We start from the raw sequence: 19,332 nt of genomic DNA on the forward strand, positions 1-19,332 counted from the left end.
GGTGGGAATAGGTCAAGGGAGGAGGAAGTGGGTCTCATGGACAAGATGAGCACGGAGAGGTTATGAAGGAAGATCGGAGAGAAACTGGTGAAAGATGTGAGTTGGAGTTGTTGATAATATACTGGCATGGAGTGAGGATTAGTTAACAGACAGAAAACAAATAGGATTGATAAACGGGTCTTTTTCAGGTTGGCAGGCTGTGACTAGTGGGGAACTGCAATCATTGGTGCATGGGCCCCAGCCATTCACTATCTATATCAATGATTTGGATGAGTGGACTAAATTCAACATTTCCAAATTTGCTGATAATACAAAGTTAGGTGGCAATGTCAATTGTGAAGAGGATGTGAGGAGGCTTCAAGGGGATATCGAAAGGCTCAGTGAGTGGGCGAGGACATGGAAGATGGGATATACTGTAGATAAATGTGTAGTTACCACTTTGGTAGAAAAAAACAGAAAGGCATTGTATTTCCTAAATGGTGAAAAATTGGGGAATCCTTGTACATGAGTCACTGAAAGTGAATGTGCAGGCGCAGCAAGCCATTAGGAAGGCAAATGGTATGTTGTCCTTCATTACAAGAGGATTTGAGTACAGGAATATAGAAGTCTTTCTCCAATTATTTCAGGCCTTGGTGAGACCAAACCTGGAGTACTGTATACATTTTTGATCTCTTTATCTAAGGAAGGATATACTTGCCATAGAGGGAGTGCAACAAAGATTCACGAGTTTGATTCCTGGGATGGCAGTACTGTCGTATGAGAGGAGATTGAGTAGACTAGGCCCGTATTCACTTGAATTCAGAAGAATGATAAGGGATCTCATTGAAGCATACAATATGATTACAGGGCTTGATAGGATGGATGCTGGGAGAATGTTTCCCTTGGCTGGGGAGTCTGGAACCAGGGGACACAGCCTCAGGATTAATGGTAGGACATTTAAGACTGAGATGAGAAGAAATTTCTTCACACAGTGGATGTCGAATCTTTGGAAATCTCTATCCCAGTGGGCTGTGGAGGCTTAGTCATTGGGTATATTCAAAACAGATGTCGATAGATTTCTGACTCGTATGGGCATCAGGGATATGGAGATAGGGCCGCTGAATGGAGTTGAGGCAGAAGATCAACCATGATCTCATTGAATGGCGCTGCAGGCTCGAGGGTTCCAATGGACTACTCCTACCTCTATGTCTTATGCTCTTATATTCTTAGTTCAGGGCTAGGGCAGGGGGGACCCTGAGAGGAATTTTGGCCCGGTGGGCTAAATGAAGGAAGGGAAGTGGCAGAGGCAGCTGAAAGGATGGTCTCAATCATAGATTCACAGAAGTCCATGAGCTCATTAAACTTGTTATCGGAGGTGAGTGTGGAGGAGACAGGGAAGCGGGATTTATGAAGACGGTTAGCAGTAGAGAATAGGAGCCAGAGTTTATCTTTGTATAGCAGAGTGATTCTGGTATACTGAGCAATTTTGGCAGAGGAGAGCAGGACCCGAGAATGCTTTATCAGGTCCAGCCTAATCTGTCACACCAGTTAAAGCTACATCAGTCACACAAGCTTCTTTAAGAGAAAGGACCATTCTCACAGGCTTTTTAAAGAGATAGAACAAGTCACAATGTTTAATAAAGCGAAAGGACCAGTCACACAGTCCTTTTAAAGAGACAGGACCAGTCACAATGTTTATTAAAGCGACAGGACCAGCCACAATGTTTATTAAAGCGATAGGACCAGTCAGACATGCTTCTGTAAGAGACAACACAAATCACACTGCCTTTTTAAAGGGACAGGACCAGACACAAATGCCTTTTAAAGAGGCAGGACCAGCCGCAGAGGCTTTGTAAAGAAGCAGATAACAGTCACACGGGCTTTTTAAAGAGACTGATACAGTCACACAAGCTTTTTAAGGAGATAGCACAGTTCACGTAGGATTTTTAAAGAGATAGGACTAGTCACACAGGCATTTTAAAGATACAGGACCGGTCACAAAGGCCTTATAAAGAGCCAAGTCCAGTGACACAGGTTTTGTAAAGAGAAAGTACCTGTCTTACAGGCATTTTAAAGAGACAGGACCAGTCACGAAGTCTTTTTGAAGGCCCAGCACCAGACAAGGAGGTATTTGTAAAGAGCCAGCCCAGTAATTCAGGCGGTTTGAAGAGACAGGACAAGTCACAATAGCTTTATAATGAGCCAGAAACACTCAGAAAGGCATTTTCAAGGAACAGGGCCGTCACATAGATTGTTGGAGAGACAGGGTTTTTAAAGAGAAACAACGGTGAAAGCTCAAACGCCTAGAAATCCCTCTCGAGCGAAGAAACTAACCAGACTGTTTCGGATCGGAAATTCTAGGCTCCCATTTATGACTTTACAGATTACTAGACCATTAGTGTTCGTTCACAGGTTGTAATTTTGTCCTGCATATGACCCCTTAGAATCTGCTAATTTTGCAGACTCTTAATTATAATGTGCCTAATTTTTCTTAATGTTGAGAAAGGTTCAGTATTTTTTATTTACTGCTTCATTCACAGAATGTGGGCATCGCTGGCAAGGCAAGCCAATCCCTACTTGCCCTTGAGAAGGTGGTGAAGAGACGCCTTCTTGAACCGCTGCAGTGCTTGATTTTATGATACTCCCACAGTCCTGACTTTGGTACAATTGTTTGGCTTGCTGGGATATTTCAGAGGGCAGTTTAATGTCAACCACATATGGGCAGCCCATTAAGGATGGCAGTTCGCCTTCGTTAAAGGACCTTAGTGAATAAGTGCGTTTTTTCCAACATTCAGGTAGATTGATGCTCTCCATTACTGATGCTAGCTTTTCAATACCAAATTTATTTAATTAACTGAATTTTAATTCTCTAGCTGCAGTGGTGGGATTTGACCTTATATCTCACAGGTTATAATTACAGGCCTCTGGAATACTAGTCCAGCAAAAGAACAACTATGCGGATGTACTCGGTGTCTACAGATAGTAATCGATAACACTCTTGACTTGAGCATTGTAGCTGTTGCAAATGCTTTGGGGAGACAGGACGTGAGTTACTCACCGCAGAACACCCAACCTCTGACCTGCCGTTATGTTCTTTTATGTGGCTGGTCCAGTTGATTTTCTGATCAATGGCGAAGCCTAGAATGTTGATGCTGGGGGATTCGGTGAGGTAAATGCAATTGACTGTCAAAGGAGGAAGTTAGATTATCTCTTGATGGAGTTGGTCATCGTCTGTTGTTTTTGTGGAGAGAATTTACAATAAAGACACCATGGGTGAGGGAATTCAATTATGCGGCGAGACTGGAGAAGCTGGGATTATTCGTCTTAGAGAAGAGAAGGTTAGGGGGAGATTGAATATAAGTGTTCAAAATGTCGAGGGTTTTGATAGAGTAAGTAAGGAGAAACTGTTTACAATGGCTGACTTGTCATTACCAAAAGGACAAACTTTGATCATGCAGTGAGATGATCTGGAATGAACTCTCTGAAAGGCTGATGGAAGCAGAGTCAATAGGCTCAGTTTCTAGCACACTCTCCTGTGAGTCATGAAGGTTGTGTGTTCATTCCTACTCCAGCGACATGAGTTCAAAATTATAGGCTGACACTCCAGTGCATTACTTCGGGAGCGCTGTACTGTTGGAGGGGATTTACTGAGGGAGCGCTCCACTGTCTGCAGGACAGTACAGAGGGCGCGTTCCACTGTCAGAGAGGCAGAACTGAGGGCGCGCTCCACTGTCCGAGGGGCAGTACTGAGGGAGCACACCACTGTCGGAGGTACAGTACTGAGGGACCACTGCGCTGTCGGAGGGTCAGTACTGAGGGTGCGCTGCTCTGTTGAAGGGCATGTACTGAGGGTGCGCTGCACTGTCAGAGGGGGAATACTGAGGGTGCGCTGCACTGTTGGATGGTCAGTCCTGATGGAAAACTCTATTGACAGAAGGACAGTATTGAAGTAGTGCTTCACTTTCAGAGTAACATTACTGAAGAAGCGCTCTACTGTTGCAGAAGCAGTACTGAGGGTGTGCTGCACTGTCGGAGGGGCAGTTTGGACGTAGTGCTGCACTTTCAGAGTCACAGTACTGAGGTAGCGCTCTACTGTTGCAGAGGCAGTGCTGAGGGAGCGCTGCACTGTCCGAGGGGCAGTACTGAGAGAGCGATGCACTGTCAGAGGGGTAGTGCTAAGGGAGCGCTGCACTCTCGAATGGTCAGTACTGAGGAGCTCTGTATTCGCGGAGAGACAATGCTGAGGGAGCGCTGCACTGTTGGACGTGCATTGCTGAGGGGTACTTTATTGTCGGAGGGGCGGCCTTTAGGATGCGACGTTAAACCAAGGCTCTGTCTGCTCTCACTCAGGTGGATGTAAAAGGTCGCATGGCAATGTTCGAAGAAGAGCAGTGGAGTTATCCCCAGTTTTCTGTTCAATATTTATCTCAATCAACATCACTAAAACAGGTGAACTGCTCTTTATTGCAATGCTGTCTGTGGGAACTTGCTGTGCACGCACTGGCTGCCGTGCTTTCTACAGTACAACAATGACTTCACTTCCAAAGTACTTATTTGGCTGTAAAGTACTTTATGTCAACCCATGGTCGAGAAAGGCGCTCTATAAATGCAAGTCTTTCTTTCTTAAGAGAAAATTTCAAAAAGTAATTCAACATATACTAGAATAGCAAAAACTGCCAGGACCATGGGGAAACGGCTTAAATGTTCACTACCATTCTCGAAAGGCTATGACAGCTTTGAAATAATCTGATTTGTTGGTTGTGGGTCCGCTTGAATCTGTTTAATTTCATCCCACTGTGCACGATGGTAGTGGCACATGATACAAAGGATGGTTTCCTCAGTGTGAAGGCGAGGATTATTCTCCACAAATATTGTGCAGTGGTCCATCCTGCCAATAGCGTCATGGACAGATGCACATGCGATAGGTAGATTGGTGAGGACCAGTTCATGCAGGATGATTTCCCGTGTCCGTTCTCCCACCACCTGCCACAATCCCAAACAGACAGCTCTGTTTTCACGGCTCGGTTAATGATGATGCTTCTGAACCAGTCTTGGTGATGGACATTGAGGTCTCTCCCTCCCCACCCGGAGAATATATGTTGTGCCCTTTCTGTTTTCGGTACTCCCATCGACTGGTGTTTAGCATGAAGCTGTGCTGATTCAGCAGCTGAATGATGGCGGTAGGTACTAATCAGCAGGAATTTACCTTGCTCATGACGGACTAGAAGCCACGAGACTTCATTAGGTCCTTAGGCAATGTTGAGGACTCGCAGGATATCTCCCAGCCGACTGTAAACCCCTGTGTCCCCGCCTCTGGTGTATCTGTCCATGTGGTGGAACAGGACATACACTGGGATGGTGATGGAGGAGTTGGAAATGTAGACTGCTACTTATTGTTCTGTGACTATGATTGTGTGAGAATTCAATGTTTCCAGATCTTTCATGTAGTATTGAGACTGTTACTCGGCATTCATGCCATTGATTAATATTTTAAACATTTTACTTTGATTCCTGGGTGTCAAAACTTTGCACCTTTAATTATTTTCTGCCACTCTGTGAAGCACCATTACAAGTTGGACTGTTTGAGGTAAATCATTAGAAAGACCTTGTTGATCTTATTCTGGATTCAGACAAGCATAATGCCCTGGGAATCAATTTGTTGGACTAATCCGGGAGCATTCCCCTACAGTCATTATTGTAACCTAGAAATAGTGTACATCTGTGCTGGGTTTTCTTTTTTAAAAATCTTAAACAAGACCGAAGTATAACTAGTTTTTCTTTGGAACATTACTACTTGGCATGTCTCTAGCACCACCAACACCTCTTTTGAAGGAAGCACTAGGGTTGAAATTCATTTTGGTTTTTTTTGGGGCCTAAAATTTCTTATGTTCTTATCACTCAGAGGGTTGTGAATCTTTGGAATTCTCTAGCCCAGAGGGCTGTGGGTGCTCAGTTGTTGCATATATTCAAGGCTGAGATCGATAGATTTTTGGGCTCTAATGAAATCAAGGGATCTGGGGATCGGGTGGGAAAGTGGATTTGAGGCAGAAGATCAGCCATGATCTTATTGATTGGCGGAGCAGGCTCGAGGGGCCGTATGGCCTACTCCTGCTCCTATTTCTTATGTTCTTATTGTAATCTTGGCGGCCCAAGGAATGAATTTCATGGACAGAGGCCGGAGCATTGTAAACTTATAAACACTGGGAATGAAATTGCTGGACTGAGGCAGGAGCAGTGTAATCCAGGCGAACCTGGGAATTAAATTCCTGGACTGTCGTGGGAGCATTAATAAGTCGATGGCCCAGGAAATCAAATTCCTGGACTGAGATGGGAGCAGTGTTATCTAGGCAGCCCTGTGAATGAAATTCCTGGGCGGAGGCGGGAGCATTCTAATCTAGACGGTTCTGGCAATCAACTTGCTGGATGGAGGCGGGAGCATGCTAATCTAGACGGGAGCAGTGTTATCTATGCGGTCCTGAGAATGAAATTCATGGACTGAGGTGGGAGCATTCTAATCTTGACGGCCCTGGCAATCACTTCCCTGGACTGAGACGAGAGCATTCTAAAGTGCACGGGCCTGGCAATTAAATTCCTCGGCTGAGGCAGGAACAGTGTAATCTAGGCAGCCCTGAGAATGAATTTCTTGCTATGAGGCGGGAGCAGTGCAAGGTTAGAGGCCCAGGATATTAAATTCATTGACTGAAGTGGGAGCACTGTTATCTAGGTGAGTAACAGAATGTCATTTCTGGAGTGAGGTGGGAGCAGTGTAAGCTAAGTGGCCCAAGGAATTAAATTATTGGACTGAGGAGGGAGCAATGTAATCTTGGCAGCCCTTGGAATTAAATTCCAGGACAGAGGCGGGAACATTCTCATCTAGATTTTATATTATGAAGAAAGGATGAGCAGGTTGGGCCAATACTCATTGGAGTTTCGAGGAATGAGAGGGGAACTTATTGAAACATATAAGATTCTGAAAGGGCTTTACAGGATAGGTGCAGAGAGGATATTTCCCCTCGTGGGGGAATATAGAACATTAATTCAGGTTAATGGGTCGCACCTGTTCAATCGGAAATGAGGAGGAATTTCTTCTCTCAGAGGGTCGTGAATCTTTAAAATTCTCCTCCCCAGGGAGCTGTGGAGGCTGGGTCATTGTGTAAGGGTTGGGGGCTTCTTTAAACTGGTTTAAAGTAATTTTCCTGGCCTTGCAGCCTTTGCCTGCACACGGACCAATTCCAATAAAACCAATTTTAAAACAGCGGTTCCGAATCGCTACCCCTCCTTTAGTTCTGAGTGGAGGAACTTATAATTAATTATATTAAAACGGAACAATGGTTTGTTTGAGAGAAAAATCAAGTTTTATTACCTAAATGAACTACAATCAAAAGAATAAACTATACCACATGAAAACAGTAATTACATTAAAACTGTATAACAGGGGGGTTGCAGACGGCGAAAACGAGGGATAAAATGACTACAATGTTATTTAAACAATCTTAGCAATTACCCTCAAATCACCACCCCAAACTCCTGCTAGGTTGCCTTGTTGAGGAGCCAGAACACCCTGCTCACCTTTGGTCCAGCGAAGTAAGAGAGAGAGGTAGCTTCTAAGCCGCAATCTTTATACCTAGTGAGGCCCCTGCTGTTCTGCCCTGCAAGGGCTGTGTGCAAAATTACCCGCCCAAAGAGTCCAATACACAAGAGAAAGCTGTGATTGGCGAACCCAAAGTGGTTAGACTGGGTTAATGTGTCTTCCGGAGCACCCTGGGCTGAAACAAAAGAGAATGCAACAGCCCTATTGTCCAGAATGCTAAGTGGTTTAGACCCATTCAATTGTTAAACGTTTCCCATTCAAGGTACAAAAGTCTCTTCCGCAGTTTAGATGTATCCACTCGATATACAAACAAATGCTAATAGCATTCAGTTGCTTTGTAAACAAAGCATTGTCCTTTGTTTTCATTGAACCTTACTTCCAGACACAGAAAGCTGCATTCCAAGCCTCTTTTGTCTTCGGCCATGTGGTGTGACAGCCATTTTTATCCCTGGAAATTTAAAAGCACAACGCCCAGGGATTCTTTAATCAAAAAAATTGATCTTCAGAACTGAAAATTATTGCGAATTCTTACAATTGAATATATTTAAGGTGGAGATAGACAGATTATTGAATGGTAAGGGTGTCAAAGGTAATGGGGAGCGGTCAGGGAAATGGAGGTGAGGCCAAGATCAGATCAGCCATGAAGATATTGAATGGCAGAGCAGGCTAGAGGGGCCAACTGATCTACTCCTTCTGTATGTCATATGTTCTTATGTTCTAAACCGTCCAAACTAGGGGCCCTGGTAATGAAATTCCTCGACGGATTCGGGAGCATTCTCATCTAGATGGCCCTGGGAATGACATCCCTGGACTGACGTGGGAACAGGTAAATCTAGGCGTCCCTGTGAATTACATTTCTGGACTGAGGCGGGAGCCGTTTAATTTAGTGGCACATGGAATGACATTAATGGACTGAGGCGGGTTCATTGTAATCTAGGCCTCCTTGGGAATTAAATTCCTGGACTCAGGCGGGAGCACTGGGAATAAACTTCATGGTATGATGTGGGAGCAGTGTAATCTAGTGGGCCATCACAATGAAATTCCTGGACTGAACTGGCAGCAGTTCTATCTTGGCGTCCCTTGCAATTATGTTCTGGATTGAGGCGGGAGCTGTGAAATCTTGGTGGCCCTGGGAATCAACTTCCTGCAATGAGGCCAGAGCAGTGTAATCTAGGCCGCCCAGTGAATGAAATTTCTGTACTAAGGCGGCAACAGTGTAATCTAGGCAGCCCTGGGAATTAAATTACTGGACTGGGGCGTGGGAACAATGTAATCTTGTTGGCCGTGGGAATTAAATTTCAGGATTTAGGCGGGATCAGTGTCCTATAGGCGGGCCTGGGAATTAAATTCCTGGACTGCGGCCGGAGAATTGTAATCTAGGAGGCCTTGGGAATTAAATTCCTGGACTGAGGCAGGAGCAATATAATCTAGGCAGCCTTGGGAATTAAATTCCTGGACTGAGCCGGGAACATTCTAACCGAGAATTACCTGGGAATGAAATTGCTGGACTGAGGCAGAGACAGTTTAATATAGGCGACCCTGGGAATTAAATACCTGGAATGAGAGGGGTCAGGGGTGAAATGCTGTGCATGTGCTCAATTTTAATTTAAAGCTGTGTAAAATTATGTGAGCTAGATTGCATTGTAGTGAAGTTTTGGGTTGACAATGGATCAATGAGTCAGTTTGTTGAATGGCTGTAATTAATGCAATTTACAGTGAGGCCTAATGATGTCACTCGGGGTTTTCCCTCTGCTCATAATAAGGAGCTCCCTTCACTGTGTTACCTCACAAAATCAGCAAGTTGCCTAAAACACAAAGTCCACCAGCCTCTCACAGATTGAATGTCGTGAGTTCCAGGATCTCTAAGGAAAGTATACTTCAACAGTGGCAGTTAACAAGGATACTTTGGAACAATAACAGAAAGTATTTTAAACACTCAGCAGGTGAGGCAGCAGTGTGGAGAGAGAAACAGTTTTACCATTTCAGGTCTGTGACCCTTCATCAGAACTGGAATAAGCTAGAGATGTAATAGATTTTATGCAGATGCAGGGACAGGGAAAGGTGGTAGTAGTGGAAAGAACAAAAGTGATGTTCTTGGATAGTTTGGAAGGCAGGAGTGGTTAAATGTTACAAATGGGGATGGAAGAAACATCAACCGCTGCCGTCTGAAAAAATAGGGGCCGAGCTTTTGGTCCAAAATTGCGGAAATCAATTTTGAGTCCAGAAGACAGTATAGTGCCGAATGGAACGATGGCCTTTAAACGAAATATATGTGGGGCCAGGGGGTTCCTGGTGGAGAGAAATGTAGAATGCTAAATAGAAAAGACAAGGAAGCAGTGCAGGAAAGTGATTGGGGTAAGGATAACCAGATTGTGTCCTGGAGGGACAGAGCATACAAACAAAGGAGTGCAGTAACAGATAGGGTCCGCGTAAGCTAAAATGGTAATAAGACAAATAGGGCCATAGTAGCAAAAAATGTTAAGATGGCAAAAAATGTTAAAAAGACAAATCTAAAGGCACCGTATCTGAATGCATGAAGCATTCGTTATAAGGTAGATGAATTAGCAGCACATATACACGTAAATGGATATGATATAATTTTGATTATAGAGACGTGGCTGCAGGGTGGCCAAGGCTGGGAGCTGAATATCCAAAGATATTCGATAATTAGGAAGGACAGGATAAAAGGAAAAGATGGTGGGGTGGCCTTGTTAGTAAAGGATGAAATCAGAGCAAGTGTGAGAAAGGATATTGGCTCAGAAAATCAGGATGTAAAATCATTCTGAGTGGAGCTAAGAAGCACCAGCGGGCAGAAAACATTGGTGCGAGTTGTCTATAGGCCTCTAAACAGTAGTGGAAATGTAGGGGATGGCATCAAACAGGAAATTAGAGATTCATGTAACAAGTGTACTACAGTAATCATGGTTGACTTTAATCTACATTCAGAATGGCCAAGCCATATTAGCAATAATACTGTGGAGGATAAATTCCTGGAGTGTGCATGAGATGTTTTTTCAGATCAGTATGTTGAGGAGACAAATAATGAACAAGCCATCCTAGATTGGGTATTGTGCAATGAGAAGGGGTTCATTAATAATCGTGCTGTGCGTGGTCCTTTCAGGTAGAGTGACCATAACATAATAGAATGGAAAGTGAAGAATTCCAATCCGAAGCTAAGGTACTAAATCTAAACAAAGGAAACTACGATGAAATGAGGAGTGAGTTGGCTATGATAGATTGGGTAGCTTCTTTAAGAGGCGGGACGGTGGATAGGCAATGTCTAACATTTAAGGAACGAATGTATGAATTTCAACGGTTATACATTGTTTTCTGGCGCAAAAACAAAAAAGGAAAAGCGGCCCAACCATGGCTAACAAAATAAATTATGGATATTATTAGATCCAAATAAAAGTTATATAAAGTTGACAGAAAAATTAGCAAGCCTGAGGATTGGGAGCAGTTAGAGTTCAGCAAAGAAGGCCCAAGAGGTTGATTAAGAGCGGAAAATTTGAGTATGAGAGTAAACTTGCAAGGAACATAAAAGCGGATTGTAAATGCTTCTACAAGTATGTAAACAGAGAAAGATTAGTGAAGACAAACGTAGGTCCCATAAATTCAGAAACGGGAGAATTTATAATGAGGAACAAGGAAATGGCAGAACAATTAAACACATACATTGGTTCAGTCTTCACGGAAGAGGACACAAATAACTTCCCAGAAATGCAAGGGAACCAAGGATCTAGTGAGAAGGAGGAATTATAGGAAATGATTAAAAGTACAAATAAATTAATGGGACTGAACGCTGTTAAATCCGCTGGGCCTGAAAATCTATATCACAGAGCAATTAAAGAGGTAGCCATGGAAACAGTGGAAACATTGGTTATCAACTTCCAAAATTCTTTAGATTATGGAACGGTTCATGCAGTTTGGAGAGCGGCAAATATAAACCAACTATTGAAAAAAGGAGGGAGAGAGAACACAGCAAAATACAGACCGGTAAGCCTCACATCAGTAGTAGGGAAAATGCTAGAGTCTATTTTAAAGGATGCGATAACAGGACACTTAGAAAATATCAACGGGAGTGGACAAAGTCAACGTGAATTTATGAAAGGGAAATAGTTGTTGATAAACCTACTGGAGATATTTAAGGATGTAACTGGTAGAATAGATAAGGGAGAATCAGTGGATGTGGTGTATTTGGATATTCAGAAGGCCATTGATAATGTCGCACATAAGAGTTAGTGGAGAAAATTAAAGCACATGGGATTGTGGATAATATACTGGCATGGAGTGAAAATTGGTTAACAGACAAGAAACAGAGAATAGGAATAAATGTGTCTTTCTCGGGGTGGCTGGTGGTGAATAGTGGGGTGCCGCAGGGATCAGTACTTGGGCCTCGGATTTTCACAATATATATCAATGATTTGGATGATGGAACAAAATGTAATATTTCCAAGTTTGCTGATGACACGAAACTAGGTGGGATTGTGAGTTGTGAGGAGGATGCAATGAGGCTTCAAGGCGATTTAGAGAAGTTGAGTGAGTGGGCAAATACTTGATAGATGCAGCATAACGTGGATAAATGTTAAGTTATCCATTTAGGTAGGAAAAACTGAAAGGTAGAGTATTATTTAAATTGTGCTATATTGGGAAATGCTGAAGTACAAAGTGACCTGGGTGTCCTTGTACACCAGACACTGAAAGCAAACATGCAGGTGCAGCAAGCAATTGGAAGGCAAATGGTTTGTTGTCCTTCATTGCAAGAGGTTTTGAGTTCAGGAGCAAGATTAACTTACTATACTAATACAGGGCCTTGGTGAGACCACACCTCGAGTAATGTGTGCAGTTTTTTCTCCTTACCTAAGAAAGGATATGCTTACCATAGAGGGAGTGCAGCAAAGATCCACCAGACCTATTCCTGGGGTGGCAGGACTGTCGTATGAGGATGGGTTGCGTCGACTAGGCCTGTATTCACTAGAGTTTAGAAGAATGAGTAGGGATCTCTTTGAAACGTATAAAGTTCTGACAAGTCTAGCCAGACTGGATGCAGGGAGAATGTTTCCCCTGGCTGGGTGTTCTAGCACCTGGGGTCACAGTCTCAGCATACGGGGTAGGACATTTATGACTGAGTTGAGGAGAAATTTATTCACTCATAGGGTGGTGAACCTATGAAATCCCCTACCTCTGAATGCTGTGGAGGCCAAATCACTGAATATATTTAAGAAGGGGATAGATAGATTTCTAGACACAAAAGCCATCATAGGGTATGGGGAGAGAGGAGGAATATGATATTGAGATAGAGGACCAGCCATGATCATATTGAATGGTGGAGTAGGCTCGAAGGGACGAAGGGCCTACTCCTGAACCTATTTTTATATGTTTCTATGTTTCTATGAAGTGCTGTTCCTTGAGCTTTAATTGACCTTCATTGGAACACTGTAAGAAGCCAAGGACAGAGAGGCCAGAGTGGAAGGGTTGGAGTGAATTCAAGTGGCACACGACCGGAAGCTAGGTGTCATGCTTAAGGACTGAACGGAAGTGTTCCACAAAACATACACCCAATCTGCGTTTGGTCTCCTCAATGTAATGGAGACCGCAGCGTGAGCAACGAATACAGTATACTAAATTGCAAGAAGTACAAGTAAATCGCTGTTTCTCCTGGAAGTTCTGTTTGAGGTCCTGGACAGTGGGAAGGGAGGAGGTAAACGGGCAGGTGTTGCATCTCCTGCGCTTGCATGGGAATGTGCCGTGGGGAGGGGAGCGGCTGTTGACGGTGATTCAGGAGTGGACCAGGGTGTTGTGGAGTGAGCGGTTCCTTCGGAATGATGAATGGGGAGGGGAGGATATAATAAAGATTTACCATCCCCTTCTTGCTGCTGTTAGTGTTACTTGTAAGCAGCTATTTCAAGTTCTTAATTCGATAAACCAAGTTAAACTGTAATATTTTTCTTACTAGTTACTGTGTCATACACAGTTATTAATGGTATTCGGTGTCTCAAGTTGTTGCATTTTGGAATGCAAGATTTTTTCTTCAATAAGACTAGCATATCCTCGCTGCTCTTGGTATACCTGGTAACATAGAAAGATAGAAGATAGGAGCAGGAGTAGTCCAATTGGCCCCTGGAGCCTGCTTTGCCATTCAATGTGATCATGGCTGATCATCCAAACTCAGTACCTTGTTCCTGCTATCTCCACATATCCCTTGATCACCTTAGTCCTAAGAAAGATATCTAACTGCTTCTTGAATATATTTAATGAACTGGCCTCAACTGCCTACAGTGGTAGAGAATTCCACGGGTTCACCACTCCCTGGGTGAAGAAATTCCTCCTCATCTCAGTCCATATAGCTTACCCCTTATCCTTAGACTGTGAACTTGGTTCTGGACTCCCTCGCCATCGAGAACAGCCTACCTGCATCTAGTCTGTCTTATCCTGTTAGAATTTTATAAGTTTCAATGATTTCCCATCTCATTATTCTAAACTCTAGCGAATATAAGCCTAATCGGCCCAATCTCTCCTCATACGTCAAACCTGCCATCCCAAGTATCTGTCTGGTGAATCTTCGTTGTCTCCCTCCATGGCAAGAACATCCTTCCTCAGATAAGGCGACCAAAACTGCACACAATACTCAAGGTGTGGTCTCACGAAGGCCCGGTACAACAGCAACAAGACATTCTTGCTCCTGTACTCGAATTCTCTCGCTATGAAGGCCAACATACCAGTTGCCTTCTTAACCGCCTGTTGCACCTGCATGCTTACCTTCAGCGACTGGTTCACAAGCACAACCCGGTCTCGTTGCACGTCCTCTTTTCCCATTCTATTGCCGTTCAGATAATAATCTGCCTGCATACTTTTAACAACAAATTGGATAACCTCGCATTTATCCGCATTATACTGCATCTGCCATGCATCTGCCCAATCACCCAGACTGTCCAAATCATACTGGAGTTTCTCTGCATCCTCCTCACAGCACTCACGCCCACCCAGCTTTGTGTCGTTTGCAAACTTGGAGATATTACCTATAGTTCGCTCGTCTAGATCATTAATATATATTGTGTATTAATATACGTCTCTGTTTCCTGTTATTAATTCTATAAATCATGTTTAGCTGTATTACTGGTCCTGTCATTTACTCCCCCCACAACACTCTCTACTGTTGGTGTCCCTGGTAATTCTCTGTATCCAGTTATGAGTTCTATAAATCCCGAAGGTATTGCAGTGTTACCAAGAATCAATTGTTCCTGATTCAACTCAAGAAAAGATATTGGATGAGACTCTTTGCTTAACGAATTTGGTTCTGCTATCTACACTGAACATTTGTAACAGATCAGAAGAATGATGTAATGGCAAAAGAGTATCCACCTGTAACGTTAACTCTCTCTCTCTGTACAGATGCTGCCTGACCTGCTGAGTACTTAAAATATTTTCTGTCCTTATTTCAGATTTCCAGCATCTGCAGAATTTGATTTTGTTTTCGCATAATGCTCGGCATGGTTACTGACACAGCGTCACAGAAACAAATCCTGGCACATCACATCCACATCTTTAAATTTCTAAATATCCGCGAATCATTCAGTTGCAGCCAATGTCTCCTTTCCCACTATCTGCAGTTCTGCATTAGTGGTACTGCTTCTGATGGTTAGAGTCGGATTACAAGAATAATTTACATTCCCAAAAAGCGTTCACTCAGCCATATTTAAATGCGCTTATTTCCAGTCTTTGTTTTGAATTTACAATTGGATCCCAAGCCCGTCTGTCACAGTTCAGTGGATCTCTCAGTGTGACGCAGAGTGATTCTCTATTGCCTCCTGCTGCACTGCAGGATAAACAATCCCCACGGATTGTAACTGAAGTACTGAGGACAAGAAAATCCTTTTATATATTCTCAACTAATATTCTCTGCACAAGTTGAAAACCAAAAGGTGAAAAAGTACAAGTATAAATCTCTTCTTTTTGCATTCAGATACTTTACAAAAGCGTTCGGCAGGTCGTTACCTGTTAGATATGTTGCTGATTATGATGCTAATAAATGCTTTTACTGGGGTTTTACCTGGTCAATGATAACAATTGATTATAATTCAGAGTCCATTCTTTCAAATGTTATTTGATAAATCTTCCTTTCAATGAGCTGCAATTTGAGTATTCCAACAAAACTGTAAAAAGCACAGTCTTCAAAATACTTCTAACAGCCCAGTTATCGTTATAACTGCATTGCACTTGTATTTATTAGCTTACCACTTGCATATTACAGCAATATATTTTAAATAAATTTGCCAGTAATTATTGCACGCCAAGATTGCAATTTCTGTATTTTGCCGTTGCATTCATTTTCACTTTGAAATATAATGGATATTCTAACGAGTACCAGGAATCCAAGCGGGATTTCCCCCTACCTAACGAAGGGTACATAAGGGTATCGCACCGCTCTGAATGCTGATTGATCCCGGGACTTGAAGGCTTCCTGAGAGCTTCTGGTCCTTGGTGTCCTTGATACCTTGGGCGGTGCTTTTGTCTTCTGGGCTAAAGGTAGATCTACCATTTAATCTCTCATTGATCAAACATCTGTTACTTTCATGTTGTATTTATCGCTGTTTCATTGATTAATTCCACAATGTATTACCGATTGCTCTTAAAATACCGCCTGTATTCAGCTCCATTGATAATAGAATTAGGAAATAGCATTGAATGTCACGAATGAGTTGCAGATTTCTCCCCGAATTCCTTCAAACTGCTGCAGGTGCTCCCAGCCCGATGTATAAACTGCTTGTTTATTTCTCTTCCTCACAGTGAACTTATTGACGATTGTGATCCTCTCTCGGGGAAACTGCGGTCTCTCCAAGTGTGTCACTCGCTACCTGGTGGCCATGGCAGCGGCGGATCTACTGGTCATTATCCTCGACCTGATTTTGAAGCAGATTCCGATTGTTTATAGGGATCAGTTTCGTTTCTTTCCGCCCATCCCTGTGTGTAATTTCCACGCCATCCTGCTTTATGCAGCCACAGACTGTTCTGTCTGGTTCACCGTCACTTTCACCTTTGATCGATTTGTGGCCATTTGTCGGCACAAGCTGAAAACTAAATATTGCACCGAGAAAACGGCGGCTGTGGTTCTGGGAACAGTGGCTGTGCTGAGCTGTTTAAAGAACATTTTCTGGTATTTTATGTTCACAGATCGGTATATGTTTATGAACTTCCCCTGGTTTTGTTATGTAACACTCGATGTTTGGTTTTCACCGGTCTGGGCATCAATCGAGCTCCTTCATTATATTCTCACCCCGGGGGTCCCATTTGTTGTGATCCTGCTGCTCAATGCTCTCACCGTCAGACACATTATAGTGTCCAGCAAAGCCCGCAGGAGACTCCGGGGTCCCAGCAGTGGGGAGAGTCCCAGAGACCCAGAGATGGAGAGCCGCAGGAAATCCATCATTTTACTGCTTGTTATCTCCGGCAATTTCATCCTGTTATGGGCCGCATATATGGGGTTTTATATATGGTACCGTTTGTTGGCTTTGGTGTCTGTATCTGTATACCCACCTGAATATTTGCAGGAATTAGGATTGATGCTGCAGCTGCTGAGTTGCTGCACCAACACTGGGATTTATGCCGTGACCCAGACTAAGTTCAGGGAGCAGTTAAAGAATGTGCGTAATGATGCGTTTACTCTGATTGCAAAATTCATTAAATCGTGATGTGAAGCAGAGACATTGCAGCATGATATTGTGGCGAGCTGCTTTCCCCCGGGGCAGCCCGCCCACCTGCGGGGAAATTCACACAACCAAGATAGCTGCCTGGTTGCTCCGCGCAAAGATGGCGGACACACCGCCCCGCACAATACTGGCGGCTCCATTTCTCCGAACAAAGATAACGGCCCCGGAGACTCCCACAAATATCGCGGATGCAGCGCCCCACAGAAACATGGTGGACCCGCCACACCGCGCAAAGATGGCGGACATGGCACCCGTCACAAAAATGGCGGCTCTGCTGCCCCGCACAATATGGCGGCTTAGTTCCCCATACAAAAATGGCGGTACCCACACGCTGTGAAAAATTGCGGCTCTGCAGCCCGCACATAGAGAGCGGAACCCACGTACCGCACTAAGATGTTGGGCCTTCCATCCTGCCCAAAATGTCGGCTCCATGTACCCTAGCAAATATGGCAGCTTTGGCTTGGCTGACAAAGATGGCGGCTCTGGCTCCCCTGAAAAATATGGCGGTTCTGGTTGCCCTGATAAGGATGGCGGCTCTGGCGCCCCTTAAAAGATGGCAGCTCTGGCGCCCCTTACTGTAAAGTCTGTGGGTTGTATAGCGAAGTAATACACAGACTACAAGAGTAACTTTAACAGGACTTTACTATTCGAAGGTCAGGGCGAATCTGCCCAATAAATCCTGACACAGCACTTATATACTGGTGTGGTCACTGTCGGTATTACAGTATACAGCAGCCAAGATAAAGTAGTGCCACACCTAAAATAGTTCTCTTAAAGGTGAACGGTTACATACGAAAGTTCTCTTAAAGGTAGAACAGTTACATGCACTACAATCCTCCCTTTTTAGCTTACAACATACTTATTCCCCATTAACCATATCATTAGAACATATATACAAATTATGTAAAACAGTTCACAGGTTCAGTCTCTCTGGAGGTCTCCTGACTCTGTCTGGATAACGCCTCGGTGGTGTAGTAGTTTTCGGCGGGGTAGTAGGTTCTTCCGGCAGGGCCGATTCAGCTTGAAGGACAGTGTCAGGATCATCTGATTCCAGTATTACCAGATCGGAGGTAGGTGCTCTGGGTATCTCTGTTTCTACATTAGCCGTGTAAGGTTGTGGAGTAGGTTGGCTCTTTGTGGATGACCCTATGATCTGGTCAACATGGCGCCTTATTATGCTGTCACCAATGTCCACTGTATACAGCAGCGGCCCTAGCCTTTTTACAAAAGTTCCCGGCTGCCATTTCTTGGTACGGTAGTCCCGGGCCAAAACTTGTTGACCTGTCTGAAAAGATCTAGTTGGCCTTTCATTCATGCCCTGGAATTGCCAGTTCTCTACGTCCCTTCTGACGTTTGGCTTAATCAAATCCAGCCAGCATCTTAGTCTTCTATTGAAAAACATCATGGCGGGAGTTTGATTTGTGACCGCATGTGTTGCATTCCTGTACGCCAACAAGAAGCTATCTACCTTATGTTGTAAGTTGATGTTCTCATTACCCATGGCCTTTATGGCCTTCTTGAAGGTCTGGACAAACCTTTCAGCTAAGCGATTGGTGGCGGGATGGTATGGGGCTGACGTGTAGTGCTTGACCCCATTGCTTTTTAAAAACTTCCTGAATTCTTCGGACACAAATTGTGGTCCATTATCAGAACAGACCTGTTCCGGCAGCCCATTCCTGGCAAACATGGTCCTTAATACTGTGATGGTTTTTTCCGTGGTGGTGGAGGACATCTTTATTACCTCCGGCCACTTGGAGTGTGCATCCACCGCTATTAGAAACATTGAGTCCATAAATGGACAAGCAAAGTCGATGTGTACCCTTTGCCAAGGAGATGAGGGCCACTCCCATGGATGCAGAGGAGCTTGTGGTGGCGCGTTTTGGACCTTCTGGCATCCTAGACAACTCTTGGTTATTTCCTCGATGTCTCCATCAATACCTGGCCACCACACAAACGCTCTTGCTAGATTCTTCATTTTCACTCCACCCAGATGCCCCTCGTGAAGTTCCTTTAGCACCTTATGCTGAAGTTTGGGTGGGATCACCACTCTCGATC

General features: G+C 43.9%; 1 protein-coding gene across 1 annotated transcript in view; it reads left to right on the top strand.

Moving 5' to 3' along the window:
* Positions 1-17,260, top strand: part of LOC147092050 (putative G protein-coupled receptor 139) — a 44,772-nt gene extending 27,512 nt beyond the window's left edge. Inside the window, exon 2 of the mRNA XM_085975790.1 lies at positions 16,358-17,260. Within this exon, the coding sequence (XP_085831916.1) occupies positions 16,358-17,259 (902 nt within the window). The 3' untranslated portion in view covers position 17,260. The remainder of the gene's footprint in view (positions 1-16,357) is intronic.
* The last annotated feature ends 2,072 nt before the right edge of the window (positions 17,261-19,332 follow it).

This window comes from Somniosus microcephalus, unplaced genomic scaffold, assembly GCF_052327205.1.
Source record: "Somniosus microcephalus isolate GS21.2 unplaced genomic scaffold, FLI_Smic_1.0 unresolved_chr2, whole genome shotgun sequence".
Lineage (NCBI taxonomy): Eukaryota > Metazoa > Chordata > Chondrichthyes > Squaliformes > Somniosidae > Somniosus > Somniosus microcephalus.